This window comes from Gobius niger (genome assembly GCF_951799975.1).
Source record: "Gobius niger genome assembly, chromosome: 6".
Taxonomy (NCBI): domain Eukaryota; kingdom Metazoa; phylum Chordata; class Actinopteri; order Gobiiformes; family Gobiidae; genus Gobius; species Gobius niger.
The window spans coordinates 24,798,417-24,816,887 of record NC_136857.1 but is presented as its reverse complement, the minus strand read 5'-3'; the positions used below and the strand labels follow the sequence as shown (position 1 = coordinate 24,816,887).

At 41.8% G+C, this 18,471-nt stretch overlaps 1 protein-coding gene across 2 annotated transcripts in view; it reads right to left on the bottom strand.

Moving 5' to 3' along the window:
• Positions 1-3,818: 3,818 nt before the first annotated feature.
• Positions 3,819-18,471, bottom strand: part of LOC306964120 (forkhead box protein J3-like) — an 85,916-nt gene continuing 71,263 nt past the window's right edge. For both annotated transcript variants that reach the window (XM_079558028.1, XM_079558029.1), the window contains 6 exons: positions 17,962-18,148; positions 15,451-15,633; positions 10,869-10,970; positions 7,503-7,760; positions 5,723-5,824; positions 3,819-4,409 (listed from right to left, as the gene is read on the bottom strand). In XM_079558028.1, coding sequence (XP_079414154.1) covers positions 4,288-4,409; positions 5,723-5,824; positions 7,503-7,760; positions 10,869-10,970; positions 15,451-15,633; positions 17,962-18,148 — 954 coding nt within the window. In that variant the 3' untranslated portion in view covers positions 3,819-4,287. The remainder of the gene's footprint in view (positions 4,410-5,722; positions 5,825-7,502; positions 7,761-10,868; positions 10,971-15,450; positions 15,634-17,961; positions 18,149-18,471) is intronic.

The following is an 18,471-nucleotide window of genomic DNA, read 5'->3' as shown; positions in this document are numbered from 1 at the left end:
GTACAATTAATTTCCAATGGAGACTAACTTAGATACTTAGAATAGAATTCATGATGCGAATAATCATGAATTCTAAGGATTATGTGGTGGACAGAGAATCCCTGGATGACGATCACTTATGGTGCGTTACAGGTAACTGGTAAACTTCCGTCCTGCCACTTGGACACATTTCCTTTGAAGCGTCGCTCGAACTCGTAATTACAACTTGTAAACTTGGAGACGTCCAGAGAGCTCCGAGTTTGGATCGAGATGAAGACAGTAATAGCGGCCCCCAGCAGAGAGTTGGTCACAAACAAGAGGCTAAATTGCTAATGCTAATTTCTTAGCATAAGGTAAACGGGGCGCATCATTACCCACAGAATTATGCACAAGATTACAAAAAGTAAACTATAGCATGAATCAATAGGTTTTTATTTTACAAACCACAACTAGGCTTAATGTTTGCCAGTGTTTATAGGGTTTTAGACTATGGTTTAGCGCATGTGGAATTGCTTCTGTTCACGCGACCTAATTTATAACCTAATTGTAGTTCTAAAAGTCTAGGCTAAAAATATAATAACGCAGTTCTTTCATCAGTGTGAGGGACGGATGGAGCGTGAGATCGACAGACGGATCGGTGCGGCGTCAGCAGTGATGCGGTCGCTGTATCGGTCTGTCGTGGTGAAGAGGGAGCTGAGTCGGGGCAAAGCTCTCGATTTACCGGTCGATCTATGTTCCAACCCTCACCTATGGTCATGAGATTTGGGTAATGACCGAAAGGACAAGATCGCGAATACAAGCGGCCGAAATGAGTTTCCTTCACAGGGTGGCTGGGCGCACCCTCCGAGATCGGGTGAGGAGCTCAGTTACCCGGGAGGAGCTCGGAGTAGAGTCGCTGCTCCTTCACGTCAAAAGGAGCAGCTGAGGTGGCTCGGGCATCTGTTCCGGATGCCTCCTGGACGCCTATTCCAGGCATGTCCTAGTGGGACAAGGCCTCGTGGAAGGCCCAGGACACGGTGGTGGGACTATGTCTCCGAGCTGGCCTGGTGTCGCCTCGGGGTCCCCCCAGAACAGCTGGAGGAAGTGTGTGTGGATCGGGAAGTCTGGGCATCTCTGCTAAGACTGCTGCCCCCGCGACCCGGCCCCGGATAAAGCGGAAGAAAATGGATGAATGGATGGAGTTCCTTCATCAATAGAAGTGGGGGAACACAGGTGCACCCCAGTGGAGGAGCAGCTAATGATGAAACTGTGACAAAACCACTGCACCAGTAAAGTGAACGTTACATTCGGCCACATCCTTCATTATAATGTGATTTTTGCAAGTTTTGAAATATATCTGGTGTGGAGAAGCTTTCATATAACGGTAGCATCTTATGAGCCAACTGTTGTAGTATTAGCCGTTTTGTTTACACACGAGCTTATTCAGCTAAAAGGTCATAAGTGGTTATTTTCAAGTGGGAAAGACACCAGTTACCAGGAACGCACTGTTAAGTGTGTGATAAAAGTCTGATGTAAACACTTCAGTGCAGGAGGCGCCTGTGTTTATGAAGGTCAACGAGTTTGTCTCGAAGCTAAAGGCCAATGCAATAAATAAATAAAAATAAATAACTAAATAACGTTGAACTATAGAACTATAAGTCGACTGGTTTTACTATTGTACTATTCACTATTTAAATGTGTTTATAATACATCAAATTAACATGAACCTTTAGCTTTAAGACGAACTAGCTAACCTTCCTCCACAGCATTAGCGCTCACAACTCCTGTCCGGAGTTCGCTGGGAGTCTACACCACCTGCACGTATCACAACATTTAGTTTGGTATGAACGCTATTTGTTTATACTACTTCGACTCAGTGGTCATTCATTTATGTACAATAGATGTTATTTGGATGGAGAATTTGGACATGGATGTAACTTTCTGATCTTAAATTCCAACTTTACTTAAGGAAAGATGGTCGAATGGGCTGCTGGATGAAAACTTATGTGAATGAATTTAAAGGGTTTATTTCCCCGTGTAGAAATGAATGTCCATGTGAGCATAAGATGACGACAATATAAAACAGAAATGATGTAAAAGAGGTGTGAAAACTTTCTTAACCCACTGTATGAGTATAGTTTTTTTTCTTTTTTTTCTTTATGCACCAATGAGCACCTTCAAGTTTTGACCCGTTTGATACAAAGCGTCACAGGGGTATTTTTTGGGGAATCGTGTGCGAAATGAAAGGAGTTATAGGACTATTCACATGGCACATATTAAAGCAAAAAAAAAAAGTCACAGTAAAAGGTATTTGAACATTTCTTTTTCCCACAACATTATGTTAAAAGTCCGTAGAAACATGGAATAAAGCGTTCATTTTTCTTTATGCTAATGACGTCTTCGCTGTGCAAAAAAATGCTTTCTTTTGTTCAAACGAGGCAACTCAAAAACAGACTCCCGTCTCTCTTCTCGGGGAAGGTCCCAAAAAAGTTCTTACGTCTCCACTTGATCATTAGTGACTGAGAAGCTTATTCCACAGTATTCTGTATCTCTTAGCTTATGAAGTAATGAGTGTAACTTGACGAAAAGGTCCCAAGTCGTTCAGACAGTGACGGGTTTGTTAAAACAGACACAGGTGTGTTTGGAATATGGCAAGACATGGTTAGAGCGAGAGAGAAAAAAGGTATTTGTTGATAAATGGAGTTCTATTTTGCAATGGTATAGACTTCAGGTAATGGCTCAGATCAGACAGGGAATTTAAAATGTTGGCTTGGACCAGTTCATGTATTATATAGCTGAGGGCTAAAGCTAAGAGCTAATGGTTGTAAACGTGGGGTATGTGTCTGCACAAACGTAGAACAAAATCACCAAAGGGCTATAATAGGAAGACAGCATTCAATGTGACCTTGACGATTCAGAAAAATAAAAAATGATATATTAGAAAGAACAGTGCTGTACTTTTCTATGTCCAGTAGAGGGTGCCACGTACATGTCCTTTATGACTCAAGATTGCTCTACATAAATGTAATTCTTAGATTTGACGGAATCCAAAAATCTGTGACAATATTTCATGGCAGATTAATTGGTAAGAATAAAAAAATAAATAAAAAAAACTTCTAATCTTCAATGTTTCAAATTGCTGCACGAAATAACTTACAAGTTTGTCGGGTGCAGTTTTATCCATAGTCAAGAGACTGAAGACTTATTATCACAAACATTGTTACTGTACGTCATACAGACCCAATAAGGAAACTCTCCCTCAGGGAATTTGCATAGTAACTGACAAAGCCCTATCTCATCTTAAAATGTCAGTATTTTTGGATTGTAGTTCATTTTAGTGCTTGAGGGCCGGATTTGGCCCTCGGGCCTGACGTTGCTGACCCCTGAGGACATCCAGATTTGCATTAGCATTTGTCAGCAAACCCTTCAACACGTACAGATGTGCTGCTTTAAGGCAGTGGTTCCCAAAGTGGGGGTTTCGGGACACTGAAGTGGGGGTCGCAAGATGATTTTGAGACAACATGATATTATTGAGCCAAATGTTAAAACACAGTATCCAAATTAACATCCTTAAACCAGATTTTAAATGTTTTGCACCTAAATTTATTACAAAACCTTATTACATCTGACAGAAAGGGCGCGAGTTGTTGGTTGAGTGATTTTGGGAGTCACGGCCTGAACATTTTGGGAACTCCTGCTTTAAGGCAACAGCAAATAGACGATGATTGCTATTTCTACTGTAGCGTAATTCATCCATTCATCATATTCTGTCTAAAAAATTATTTCCCTGTACGTTCTCAATGAATTAGGTTTTTGCAGCATTTGAGTAAACTGATTGAAAATGATAATTGGTGGAGAACACTGTACCATTGCAATATAGAGTCGGAGAAAAAATAAAAAAGATAAATAAAAGAGAATAACGACGACGTCTTGTTGCCTAGAGTAACTGCCTTTAGCTTGCACTGTCCCATTCTTTACCAGGTCAACCATTCACTTGGCAAAAACATCCAAATCCATACAAACAAAGTACATTTCAGGGAGTTTGGACCTTACAGACGTGAGGACAACACTTTGGCAGAGGTGAACCCAGTGGAGACTAGACGTGGCAAACTCCGGAGCTTCTCGGACGATATTTTACACTTGGCCCGTTTGTAACTGTTTTAAAAATGATTGTCTTCAAACTAAAATCCCATTTGTTGCACTTGGATTGTCTTCTGTTTCCACGCGGGAGGAACGGGCCCCGGGAATCACGTGTTTCTTTTAGCGCGTGTCTTTTTTTTTGTTGTGGTTGCTTTTTGTTGTTGTTGTTGGATGGGTTTTCTAGGTTGTTTAGACAATGGAGTCCCAGTCAAAATCGTCCTGGATGTCGTCCGTCGTGAGCATGCGCCTGACCTGGAAGTGTCCGGGGCCCAGGGAGTGGGGCGGGGGCTGGTTCAGCTGACTGTGGTGTCCTGTTAGCAGAGGGAGAGAAAAACAAAACCCTTTGATCAAGTACTGACTGATAATTTATAAGGTCTAAGGAATATTGTGCTTTCAGACTGGTCAACTACATGTTCCAATGTTCAGGCTTTGAGCTAAATGAGTCTCTTAAAGGAGCTATTTTTGCCCCATAAAATATGTTGTAAAAGTAGTCATTTGTGAAAAAAATCAGCCTGATGTTGCACAATATTATGATTTGTTGATGTTGTGTATGGTCAACCCAAAATAGTCGATATGTGACGAAAAGGGCTTTACCTTTTTCATCGCATATCGACGGCTGTGACGGTAAAAATACTCATTTCGTCACATTTGAACCAGCCTGGTTTTACCCTCGTACTCATTGCGTTTCGTACAAGGGTCTGGACCTTCACAACTGAGCTCCGTTATCAGGTGGGAGGGGTGAACTCCTGTGAAACGATTGATCTGATTTTTGCTAGCGTTTGGAAGTGACGCATTTTTGCACTGATTCAGTGTTTCTCCATAGATTTATTCGGGAAATTGTGTTTTCAAGAGCCATTTCCTCAAAATGCATTTTTGCCACATTGGTGCGACGACATCTCCACATCAGCATCACCGATGGACTGGAAATTTTCCAGTCTGGGACTTAACAATATTTTGAAGTTTTTTTTCTTTTTAATATTTAATTCAAAGCCTGATTGATTCACTTTTGAATGTAAAAAAAAACACACAAAAAAACAGTTTATTTTAAAACTAAATGAGAAACATGCCTGATGAAGGTCTCAGGACCGAAACGTTGACTATCCAAATAAACTATTTTTGCAAGGTTGGCAGTGTGCAGGAACAATTATTATTTTTGCTCATGTACAGATAAAAAAAATAAAATGACTGAAACCTTGCAGTATATATATTTTTCCTCATATTTAAGAAAGCAATCTACGGCAAAATTTCAAATTGATATCTCTAAATTTGAAAAGTTTCTCTATTCACCTGTTGTGTCTTACCTTAAAAATCAGATTCAAAGGAAATAAAACTGTTATAAAACTTATCTTACTTGTCATACTTATTTCAAGATTTTATTTTTCATTGCCTGACTTCATTTTGACTTGAGGTATGTCTGGATCTGTCACGCCTAAAGCAAGTCATACAGGAAGTGTTTTTGTGTCATGGTAAAGAACGACGATAAAACAACGATAAACATTGGAACCATAAGCAGTACTTAAGAAGAAAAAAAGCATTTGTTGTTCTGTTTTTGCAAAAATAAAGCCTTTGTGAGCCTCACCATATGCTGGGCCTGTAAAAGCGTGACGGGGGACGCTGCGCTCACCTGTTAGACTGGTGGCAGTGCTGCTGATGGGGGGCAGGTGCGAGTATCCTCCGGGAGGTCCCATCAGAGTCATGTTCTGTCTGGAGTCCATGTACAAACTCACTGTGGGGGAGCAGAAGAAACAGACAAAAGGCCAGTGAGTCAGTACTGCTGTTCACACATCCGTCACTGTCTCTGCATCATCTCAGGAGCAGAAGGACCCACTCACTCCAAATGTAGGAAAGGAAAGACCTCCACATTAATATTCTGTCAGTTTGATGTACTTCACGATATTAACGGGCGTCTGAGGTTTCATCTGTTACTTTGTAGGTTGATGCACCCATCCGAGTTCCCACTAAAACATCCTCGTGGGAATTTTGCAGAAAACCCTGGTCCTGACGGAGGTGGAGGTTGAAGCAGTGCTATGATTAAGCACCTTATTGTTATTGCATTGTCACCACGTTTTGTCACATCTATTGGGCATTTTTTGTCAAGTTTTCGTCCTTTCGTGGTTTTTTGTTGTGTTTTTGTAACTTTTTGTTGCTTTCTTCATCCTTCTTTCTCCATTGCTCCACTTTTTCAGTCGTGTTTTTGGCGTTTTATTGGTTTATTGTTGCTTTTCCGGCACGTTTATGTGGCTTTTTTGTTGTATTTTTTGTGTTTTTCATCTCTATTTTGACTCTGTTCAAGTAGCTTTTAGATTAGGGTAAAGCCAAACTGGAGAAAATGTGCTTGGTTAAAGTGGAGGTTATAAGTTTAATTGCAACTCTTTTGTGATTGTTGTTGTCACTTTTTTGTTGCTCTTTTGTGGCTTTTTTGCTATGTTTTCGTCACACATTTTGTCACTTTTGTTTTAATTTCATCCTTGTTTTTGTCTCATTTTTGTTTCTGTTTTGACACTTTTTTCAAGATGCTTTTAAGATTTGGCTAAAGTCAAACTGGAGAAACCGTGTTCGATTAAGGCGGGGGTTAAGGGGTCGGGAGTCTAGCTTTAAAGGGACTAGATGCAAGTTGGCCATTTTATATTCACTACTGCCACCTCAGGTCATACGTGTAACTGCAGCTTCTATTAGGGCTGCTCGATTATTGAAAAAATAATAATCACGATTATTTTTGTCATAATTGAAATCACGATTATTCAAACGATTATTTGTTGCCTTTAAAAAAAAGTCTATCTTTATTTTATTTATTTATTAATCAAAACACTATGATGACATTTTATGTTTTCAGGACTGTCATAAAAGTACAAATGATTTCAAGTACGCCTTGATTAAAGAGAGGTCCCTGTTTCACACCTGCCCCCTGCTGGCCAGCCCTCACACCTGCACAAGTAAACTGAGCAGCGCGGCCTGATGACATCATCACACAGCGCCGTTTGTTTCTATGTCAGACAAAAGCATGAGCCATGGCACGTGAAAAGCGAAGGGAAAATAATCCCAGCGGCCTGAAATAACGCAAGTCTGCTTTGCAAAAAAAAAAATTGAAAAAAATAAAATAAAATTATAATCGATTTTTTGCGATTATGCTAATTTTGTCATTGTTTACTGTTGTAATCGAAATCGCAATCGAATTTCAATTAATTGCACAGCCCTACCTTCTATGTTAAGCTCGTGCATGACGGCACATCACAACAACTTTCTGAGTGACAGTGCAGGATTTTTGAGGCAGTTGTGGTGAACAGGTCTGAGCTCATTCTACACATTAGGACATTGTTGGAACATGTAGGGGGAGGAAAACACTTAGTTTTAAACACCGTACAGTCCCTTTAATGAAGTTTCGTTTGAGGTCGAGTTTCCCTCACCTGCGCTGATGTGTTGGTTGTGTTGTCCATGCTGGTTGTGCTGGCTGTTCTTCTGGTGCATGCCTCCCCCCGTGTGCTGCTGCTGAGGCTGGGACGGCCCGCTCTGAGGGGGGTGAGGGGGGTGCGTGGGCCCGCTCTGTGGAGGGATCACTCCGGTCGCAGTGAAGAACTGGTTTATGGACGAACACAGGTCGGCCATCTGCGCCGCATCCAAGGACCAGTTGTTGAGCTCTGCCTGCCGCATGCTCTCCTTCAGGCCTGAAGGGGGCGACAATGAAGAGAGCAAATTGAAACAACACCAAAAAAAGAAGTATGCATTATTGTTATTGCAACATTGTGAAGCAGCATCCGTAGCGCGAGAGGCCACGACATATCGCAAAATCATTGAGTTCTTCTTAAAAACTCTGCAAAAGTTCAGCTATATTTTCCAAATTCAGCTCCATTAACCTTTTTATATTTGTGTAAGCCCTCAATCGTACAGGAGTTTTCCATCACAGACAAAAGTTGTGTTGCAGATGCTTCCCCCCTCACTCCAGAAGCTTCGTCAGCAACTCATGACCTTTGTTTGGCAGCAAACATATACAGACAGGAATGTGTGGATGAACGAGGACGAAAACGTCAAAAAGTGACAGAAAAAAAAGTGTTGAAAGTGCAACAAAAAAAACTAAAAAATGTGACGAAAATGCATTAGAAAGAGCAACAACAATAAAAGCAACAAAGAGTAAGAGAAAAGTGACAAAAACTCAAAGCTGCAAGCTCCAATCAAGAAGCTTTTAATTCCGAACTGGATTTAGCTGTAGTGCCAACAATCCAGACCATTGTTCATGATATTTGTAGCACAACAGCGTATTCTATGTTATAGGACACATGCTCTGGCGCGTAAAAAAAAGAAAGAAAAACACAATAATATATGAAATGTCCAGATCGTGACTCTTCACAAGTTATTGATTGTCATTTATTTCGCTTCTGTTCATCACGGAGCTACCAAAACCACATATAAGGTGTATTAGAGTGTCTAGTTTTGCAATTTAAAAAAACTATTTATTTTTTCCCAGTTTTTGGCAATCAATGTGTTAATCTGTTTTCTGTTTTTATGTCACAAATATTTTAGTGTCGGTATCAAAAAATATTTATAGCATCATTAAAATACCGGTCTTCATTTTTTTTACGATTTTTTTTTTTTATGATTGCAACTGTTCGAAATTCCACAGTGATTAATTCCTATAGCTATAGCAAGAGCGCGGCTAATATTACATCCAAATGATATATTCTGTCAATCCTTTTAAGCATGTATTTTCAATTTGTGCGTTCATGTAAACACTAAACAAACCCACACGATGCCAGTTCCTCCAGTCAGTCTTAAAGCAGCAATCCGAGTTGACCTTCAAAAACACCTGCAGCCTCCAGTCGCAATGAGCGCCATAAAGCGCTGGCTATTTCCACATTCCTGACAACTCCCTGAACGCCGTCCTTTCAGTTTCTCCCATTCACACAGAAAGAGACTGGCGCTTTTTTCCCCCTGTTTGTTGTTGTTTTCTCTCTCTCTCTTTATTCCATCAAATTTTCTGGAGGGATATTTCTACAGACAGTTTTCTCTGAGCTGCGTTTGGCCTGCTGTTTGGAGACGTGCCAGGCGGAGCGGAGGAGGGCGTCTAGAGTTTGGGAGGTCAAGCGCTGCGGGAAGGAAACGAGGAGACGAGGAGAAGAGGCGGGCGAGGAGAAGAGGAGAAGAGGAAATGGAATGAGGAGACAAAGACAGTGACGAGGAAAGCAGGAGAATTGAAAAAAAAAAAAAGATTCAGCAAAATATTGTGATACTTTGGGGCAATCTTGATACTGGTTAGAGGTCAACCGATATATCGGCCGGCCGATGTATAAGGCCAATATTTGGGAATTTTACAATATTGGCTATCGGCCGATCTAGCACCGATAAAATCCGATATCTCGGGGACCGAAAGTGATAGAGACTTCCCGTTTTTTGCATTGGAAGTCAGGGCTTCAAAACGAGTCCTCCCACAACAGAGAAACATAGCAATGAAAATTGGTGAGCTTCAAGTTTTTAAATATCAATCAATCAATCAAAGTTTATTCATATTTATAGCAACACCAGGAGGACCAAAGTGCTTCACAGAAAGATAAAACACATTTAAAAACACCAAATAATTACAACCAAGACACAATTCAGTGCTCTAAGTATTAAAAGCAAGTTTGAAGAGATGAGTCTTTAATCTTGATTTTAAAAGGGACAGGTCCGTGAGAACACGCAGACTGATATAAAACAAATATAAGTTCCACTAAACCTTCCGCAATTGAATTTTGATCGTCACACAAAATTTGGCGGCTAGCAACAGTATGCTAATGCTCACAGCAGCATGCTAATGCTAACGGCAACTAATCAAGGCCTGGACAGAAACTATGATTGAATCACCTAAAGTAATAGAATAAAGTATTTATGTTTTTACAGGATTATTATTATAGACCAGACATGGAAAAAATATTGTCAAGCAGCACATCGGCTTCGGCCTTAGAAAAACCCATATCAGTCGACCTCTAATCCTGATGACTGATATCTCAATATTTTGATGATGTTGCACTTGTCAATGAGGCTGCATTTATTGTCAAACTATTTATTTCTTTATAAAAAATAGTAATTTGTACTGAGTTGTTTTGGAATGCAGAATCTTGTGAAAACCTTTATGATCTAATCTTGTATGACTGAGCGCTTACATAAATGTACCATCAGCCTGTATTTATTTAGTGGCAAGCAGTGTCCATCAGTCAGTCAAAGTATAACAGAGCATCGGCAAAACACACCCCTGCAGGAGAGAGGAGGCAAAAGACGGGAGGACGAGGAGACACGGGAGGAGGAGACGGGAGGAAGAACCAAATGTAGCATTTTGAAAGCAGCCCCTGTCGCGTGGCTTTGTGCGGCGGCCGTGATAACAGGCCGTTAGTGAGCCGGGCTTAATTGGATTATTCACATCATACGTTTGGGAGAGAGGAGGCAGACGGGGGAGACGCGTGTGATGCTGCATAATGACTTTTATTAGGCCACAGCCATTACTGCACCGAGGGCTGGAATATGGAGCCTCGAGGACCACAGCGGAGCAGGAAGAGGCTTTGTACTCTAACATAAAGCAACATGCATCTGAAAATGTTTTAAGCTAATAGACCGGATGTGACTATTACAGTGTATCAGCTCATTTACAACAATTCAGGGTATTATTGTACCAACATCTAATTCTTTTGAACCGTCCAGGGTAAAAGACTGATAGACTGGGCTGTAACGTATTTACAAAAGAGTCAACCAGGGAATGAAAGATTGAATAAATAAATAAATGAATGGATCTTGTGAGTAGGTGTTACCTTGAAAAGGCGACAGGTCGACATCGGCCCAGTTGTAGCTGGTGGCGATGCGGCAGCTCTCTTTGAGCCAGTCCAGATTTGGATACCAGTCTGAGGACAGGCCTGGACACAGCGCAGAGAAGGCACAGGTAATACATGGGCTAATCGAACAATTCCATTTGAAAACATGGGAAAAGGATTATTGGTTCATGTTTTGAAGATTACATCAAAATCGTTTGCTGGAGTGGACGTATCATGCATATGGGACTTTAAAGGGATTATATGGAGTTTAAAAAATTTGAAACAAAGTATTTTTCCTCCCCCTACATGTTCCAGCCATGTCCTAATTTGTAGAATGAGCTCAGACCTGTTCACCACAACTGCCTCTAAAATCCTGCACTGTCACTCAAAAAGGTGTTAATTCGGGCACGAGCTTAAAGGAATAGGCCACCGTTTTTACATACTGAAATATGCTCTTACCTCACTTTAGCCGAGTTAAATTATCCCCGTCTGGTCTTTGTCCGTGCGCTCTGTCACGCAAACGGAGCACATACGCAGCCTCTCCCACATGTCATATAGCTCCAAAAAAGCTCACGATAGAAGCTACCAAGCTCTTCCACGTGTTCCCTATTCAAATAAAGTTACGTGAAGTGTTTTCATGCGAAGTATATTTACACAGAAATGTAACATGTCGATTTTATAAGCAAATAAAAAGGGGGACTATATTGTGAGGCGCAATGATACGAGGAGCAAAACGTCCGCGCAGTAACTCCTAAAGACTTCCCCGCTCACTTCCGTCAATAACCTTTAGGAGTTACTGCGCGGACGTTTTGCTCCTCGTATCATTACGCCTCACAATATAGTCCCCCTTTTTATTTGCTTATAAAATCGACACGTTACATTTCTGTGTAAATATACTTCGCATGAAAACACTTCACACATCCATTTTTAAATAGGGAACACGTGGAAGAGCTTGGTAGCTTCTATCGTAAGCTTTTTTGGAGCTATGTGATATGTGGGAGAGGCTGCGTATGTGCTCCGTTTGCCTGGCAGAGCGCACGGACAAAGACCAGACGGGGATATATTAACTCGGCTAAAGTGAGGTAAGAGCATATCTCAGTATGTAAAAACGGTGGCCTATTCCTTTAAAGGAAAAGGCCACCGTTTTTACATACTGAGATACGTTCTTACCTTAGCTTAGACAAGATCATTTGTACCTGTCTGGTCTGCACGCGTGCCTTCTACAACGCAAACACAGCACAGACGGCGTTAGCATTTAGCCTCTCCTCCTCTCCTCTATAGTTCCAAATGAGGTGAAGATAGAAGCTCTTCCACGTTTTCCCTATTTAAAAATGGATGCGTGAAGTGTTACACGATCCAAGTCTAGTTACACAAAATAAAAAAATGTGGATTTTCTAAGCGGATAAAAAGGGGAACTATATTGTAAGGCGTAATAATACCAGGAGTACTTCGGCGTCTGCACAGTAAAGTGAAGATATTACTGCGCAGAGGTGAAGATAGAGCTTCTTCTATCTTCACCTCGTTTGGAGCTATAGAAGAGAGGAGGAGAGGCTAAACGCTAACTCCGTCTGTCCTGTGTTTACGCGTGAGGACCAGAAGTCGTCGATGAACTCTAAGGTAAGAACATAGTGTGTAAAAACGGTGGACTATTCCTTTAATATAGAACCTGCAGATGCGCGTAAGACCTGAGGTGGCAGCAGTGTATCCAGGAAGTACAGAACGAAGCGCCGACACCGTAGAAGAAGAAAGAGCTAATTAAAGGGGCTAGATGCAAGTTAGCCATTTTATGCTCACTACTGCCACCTCAGGTCTTACGTGTAACTGCACCTTCTATATTAAGCTTAAGGATTTTAGAGGCAGTTGTGGTGAACAGGTCTGGGCTCATTCTATACATTAGGACATGGCTGGAACATGTAGGGGGAGGAAAATCCATCATTTTAACATTTTTAAACTTCGTATAGTCCCTTTAAACAGGATTACCCGAAACTGCGTGAATGTATTGAAAAACTTCTCAAGGCTTGTCTTTGACCAGGAAACAACGAATAACATGGTTTAAAGTTACGGCCATGTGCTGGTAATACACTGGACTGCCTTGTGCATTCACTACACACATTATTTCCCCTATTTCTTCCTCATTTTCTTTATTTCGCACAAGAGGTACAGTACAAGTAGTTTGCCATTTTAATCATTTATTTCACAACATAACTTGATGACAGATGACTAATTTATTTGAAGTTTTTGACAAATCCAATGAAAACTCACAGAAAGAGATGCTTTTGGCGTGACTAATGAATTATGCAAGCCTCCTGTCAAACCATCCGTCATCCCCGTCCAGAAATATTTACCCGTTCATTTGATTATATCTATCAAAAAAACAAAACAACAACAACTGGCCACTAGGGGGAGTAACTTTACTTCACTGTAAGAATCCAGTCTGAAATCAAAGGGAAACTGATGCTTCTCTTCACCTCTCTTCCATGTGCAAACAAACAATGAAACCGTAAAGCCGGGGAAGGATTTGATAGAGCCACGTTGCGTTTGAGGGGAATACTAAAGTAAATAAAAAAGGTATTTTCTTTAGGCCTGGGAATATGAGGTGGGAAAGGCTTGGTGGAGCTATAGGGAGGATCGGGGCTGTATTAAAGCTAGCGCGGCCTCATAAGACGTGAAGCCAAGGGAGGAAACAGTGGAGAGAGGAGAGAGCTTATCTGCTGAAGTTGGGGAGGAAATATGATGCTGTCTGTCAATAAAAAAGCAAAAGTAAACTTGTGCTGCATACAATGAGTATTCTGATTGTTTTAGGTTTTGGGTATATTATAACTAAAGGTCACATGGCCACACGCAACCAAAACGTGAAACAAAATGTGCGCCTCTGGCAATTATGTAGGGTCAAAAGTTTTGACCCTACATAATTGCCTCAAAACATTTTTAAAGATTAAGGCGCACTTTAATGTCCCCGCAGGGATGCTCGTCCTGTGCATTTTAGTGGTCGACCGATATGAGTTGCCTTGTGTATGAAATGCGCGGTTTAAATAAACATGCCTTACCTATATCGGCCGGCTGATATATCGGGCCGATATTTGGACATTTTACAATATCAGCTATCGGCCAATCCAGCACTGATAAAAGCCAATATCTCCGGGACCGGACGTGATAGAGACTTAGTCAGGGCTTTCAAATTAGTTCCTCCACAACTTCCCAGAGAAACATTGCAATGAAAACGCGTTAGCTACAAGTTTGTTAAACACAAGTTTCACCAACTAAACCTCAGTGAACATTGACATACTGCGTGTCATTGTGAAGCTCAGAACCTTGAGAATTCAATCGCTGTGTTAATTTCCGCAGTTGTTTTTGATGTTGTTGTTTTTGATCGCTGCGCAAAATGCCGCAGCTAGCAACCGTATGCTAATGCTAACCACGGCTAATCAAAGCTCGGACAGAAACTATGATTGAATCACCTAAAGACATTTGGAAAAATCTGCCAAAATATTGGTCAAAAGTATTGACCAAAAATCAGCATTGGCCTTAGAAAACCCCATACTGGTCGACCTCTAGTGCATTTGACCCATTTTTTGATAACTACCGCTGGGACAACCTGTCAGAAGCAGCGGGCGACCACAGAGCCGCGTCCAAGGACCCATTTCCAGATAAAGAGATAGAGAAAAAATCTGGACCCAGAACAGCACAATTCTCCAAGATTCTTGCATGTAAAGCGAGATTCTTCAGGTGAAAACACCTGTATTTCACACAGTGTTGAGATTTTGAGCTAATGTTCTTCCTTAACATATTAGTTTTATTGTCAAAGCAAATTAAAAAAGCCCAAACGCACCCTTTGCTATACTCATTTTATTTCATTTTTATCCGCTAGCGAGCCAGAGATTACCCAGAAATAACTACAACAGCGCTCTCTCTTACACACGTTTTCATTCACAAATATTGACATGTCTGGTATCTGCGTGTAGCACGAAAGGCGACCGTTATGACTCCGTAATCCAAGTGCGGACATGTCAAAGACGGGAGAGGCGCATGTGTAGACAGTACTAAACCTTAGGCCCATTTCTCAAAGTGAGATTTTCTTCACAACTTTGCAACAACATCCCCACTTTAGCTACTTCACTTTAGCTACTTCAAACTTTCCAGCCTTGTAATTCCAGAGAGATTTTTAATATATAATTCCTAGCCTGATGTTTTGAGCAAACATTTAAAAAATTATTACAGATTCTTTTACTTTTAACCTCTTCACCCCCACCTCTTGAAAAAAGCGTCAAAATAGCAACGTCAACACGCCGGAAAAGCAACAATAACAAACAAAAAGTGACAAACATGTGGGGAAAACACGTAAAAAAGACACAAAAGAGCGTCAAAAAAACAACAAAATAGCGTCAAAAGAGCAACAAAAACGCACCAGAAAAGCAACAATAACGCAACAAAAGTGCGTGAAATAAGTGATAAAAAAACGACGAAAATCAACAAAAAAGAGACATAAAAAGAGACAAACACGACAAAAGACACACCAAAACAACGCGACAAAGCAGTTGGTCAGTTTTCTTTCAAATGAGGCGTAGATACTCTTATGTCTCACCTGTGCTGGAGCAGGACTGCGTGCCGTGGCTCTGGTGGGACAGGGCCTGTGGGTGCGCCCCATGGCCGGGCAGAGGCTGCAGGTGCTGCTGATGGTGCATCTGAACGGCGGGGTGAGGGGAGGGCTGGTAGGAGCAGGACGTCCTGGACTGAGGGCCTGCGTCAGAGGGGAGTCCCATCAAACCTGCAAAGGCAAAACCAGGAGGATTTTCAAGCCGCGCATTAAACACCGAGCGCTGCTTATCCGCGGTCTCGCAGCGCCTTGTTTCATCGAGCAGCGAGCGGGAGGGGGGCCCGCCGACCTGAAAGCAATTAGCGAGATGCTTCACAAAGTTTAAACCCAATCTAATTAGCTTCTATCAAAACCTCAGACCCCGACGCACACTTGCAAACTTGTTTTTTTTTTTTTTTGCTCGGAGTCATCTTCTTAATTGACTGAGCGTGCCGTAAAGAGCAGATATGCGGAACAGCCAATTGTTTGTTTATCGTGAGACAAAGGAGCGCGAGTAGTGCATAGCGGAGGTGAATATGGTTTAGGTTTTAGTGCTGTGACAACACAAGGCAGGGTCCGTGTGCGCCTTTCATTCGGAGCTTATACGCTTGACAGTTAATTATGTGCATGGGGCCTGATGGTGCCCTGAGGCTTGTCACATAAATGTCAGAGGAGACAGGTGGACAACTACAGTGGGGAACGGCTCACTTAGACGCCGCCGTGTCCGCATGCACCCAAGACATGTAAGGGTTAAACATATCATCTCTGGTCTAGAAGGTTCAAATCAAAGGAAGCGGATAAAGTGGGGTCGCACCGTCTCTGCGATGCCCAGTTTTATTGTGAGCTTGCAAGGCTACTTGTTGTTAGCGTCACCGTGACAGGGTCCCTGAAAAGTGACACGTGCTTTTAAAATCATTGGGATGTCAGAAATGAGTCTGGACACAACTACTAGATTACACTTCTGCTCCCTCTTTCATTGTTTGTAAATGAAATCAGGCACATGGCCTTTAACCTTTAAGTATGTTCCAAATTATTATGCAAATGATCAGATGCTCAGATTTTCTAAATGATCAACTCAAATGACAGTCAGCATAGTTTTCAAGTCTTTAACTCGGGATCATTTGAATGTGGTTGAAAAAATCCCCCAGTGACAAACAGTATTTTATTCAAAAATAAATAAAATAAAAAACTTAAATTATGATGCAACTCATCGTTTCAATACATGTTATAGGTTGTAAATAACTGAAAATGGTCATTTGTTGAATTTGTAGCATTAGGATTTACTTGTGAGCTTTTGGAGAGTTTCTGCATGGATTTCTTAGCAGGATGTTAGAAGAGCCTCCCAGAGAAGCTGTTTGGATGAAAACTGCCTCCCACCCTCGTAGATGTTTTGCTTGAGGCTCCAAAGGTTCTCAATAGGGTTGAGTTCAGGGTAGGTTGGGTCCACATCATGGGTTTCTCTCCTTTTATTTTCACACCTTCAGGGAGCCTAAAGGGGCCGACCAGCTCTCTCCCCATGATTCTGGCTCAAAACATGACTCCAACCATCCACTACTCCATCCATCTGGACCATCCAGGGTTACACGGCCTCATCAGCAAACAAGACTGTTTGTAAATGAGTCTTCATGTATTTCTGAGCCACTGCAGCCGTTTCTCGTCAGCTTCAATTAACAGTTTAGGGGAGGATAGAAGGTTTATGCACAACTGCAGCCTCTGGAGGGTCCTACACCTTGATGTTCCGGAGACTCCAGAGGCACCAGCAGCTTCAAGTACCTGTTTGCTGTATCTAGTGTATTTGTCTGGCAGAAACCGTCCTCATTGTGAATTTATCTGCACAAACCCGTGTGTGCTCTGAATCAGTCACAATAGCTGATATATAGGATGATATTTAAAGTAATTTAATTTGATATCATTTTTTTTAAAAATCTCTCAAATAGCCTATAGTTAAACATTCATTATTATAGTAATTATTATTATAGTTTAAAACCTAGAAATATATAGAAATAAATCTCATAGAGGTCAGCGTTTTTTGTCATTGTTTGGTTGGGCAAAAGGAGTGTTGTCCAACCACTTGTTTGACATCGCAAAGATCAAGTGTTGAAAAGAAATGCTTGGTTTGCTTCATAACAAACGGGCTTTGTGATTATGATATTCAGACATTGTCATTGATGAGTAAATTCCCCATGTGCACAGATCATGTAAAACGGTTAAGGACCTACTGTACTCTTTACAACATCACTGTGGGGCAAATATAACAAGGGTGCACTACAAAAGCTCCAAGCTGAATAGAATGAAGCGTTTATAATTTCACAGCGCCGGCCTGTCAGGCTCATGTGAACTCTTTTCATGCTCTGATGAGAAATCTGACGCACAGACTTGTGTGCCGTCTAAATGACTGTAAGAACTCTCTTATCCAGACTCCAGTGTCAGTGGCGTTACTACCCACGGGGGCAGAGGGTATTTGCCTGTACTGAGCACGTCACACTGCTTCCTAAGCTCGTCCATTGGTTGAGGACCCACCTTGTTGGGAGAAGGACTGCTCGAACACACACTTGTAGAGGCTGCGGAAAGAGGAGCTCAGGTCCTCGAAGTCAGAGAAGCAGAGCGGTTTGTCCCGGCCGGTGTCCGGGACGGGCATGCCGGGGAGACCGTACTGGGACTGGGGGGCAGGAGGAGGGGGCTGTGGGGCGTCGGAGTGGCTGCTCACCTGTGGGACAGAGAAGGAGTAAATCATTTTAATTGATAGCTTTAATAGTGAGCGTTCTTGAAGAAAATAAAAACAATGCTCTTTATTGTGTCAAACTATAAAGTGAGTCTGCGGTTATCTCAAAGCAGCCCTCTGAAAATGAAGCCTAGAAAGGAGAATAAAATACTTTGGATTTGTCCCATAGTGAGGGCTGTCTTCCTGTTGCCTCAATCATCTCGTCTCTGTCACTTTCCTCTCAGGGAAAACACAGCAATTTACGGCGATCAGGACGTCCAAACACGAAGCACTTTTGCTGACGGGCTACGCTGCATAGGCTTCCTCCT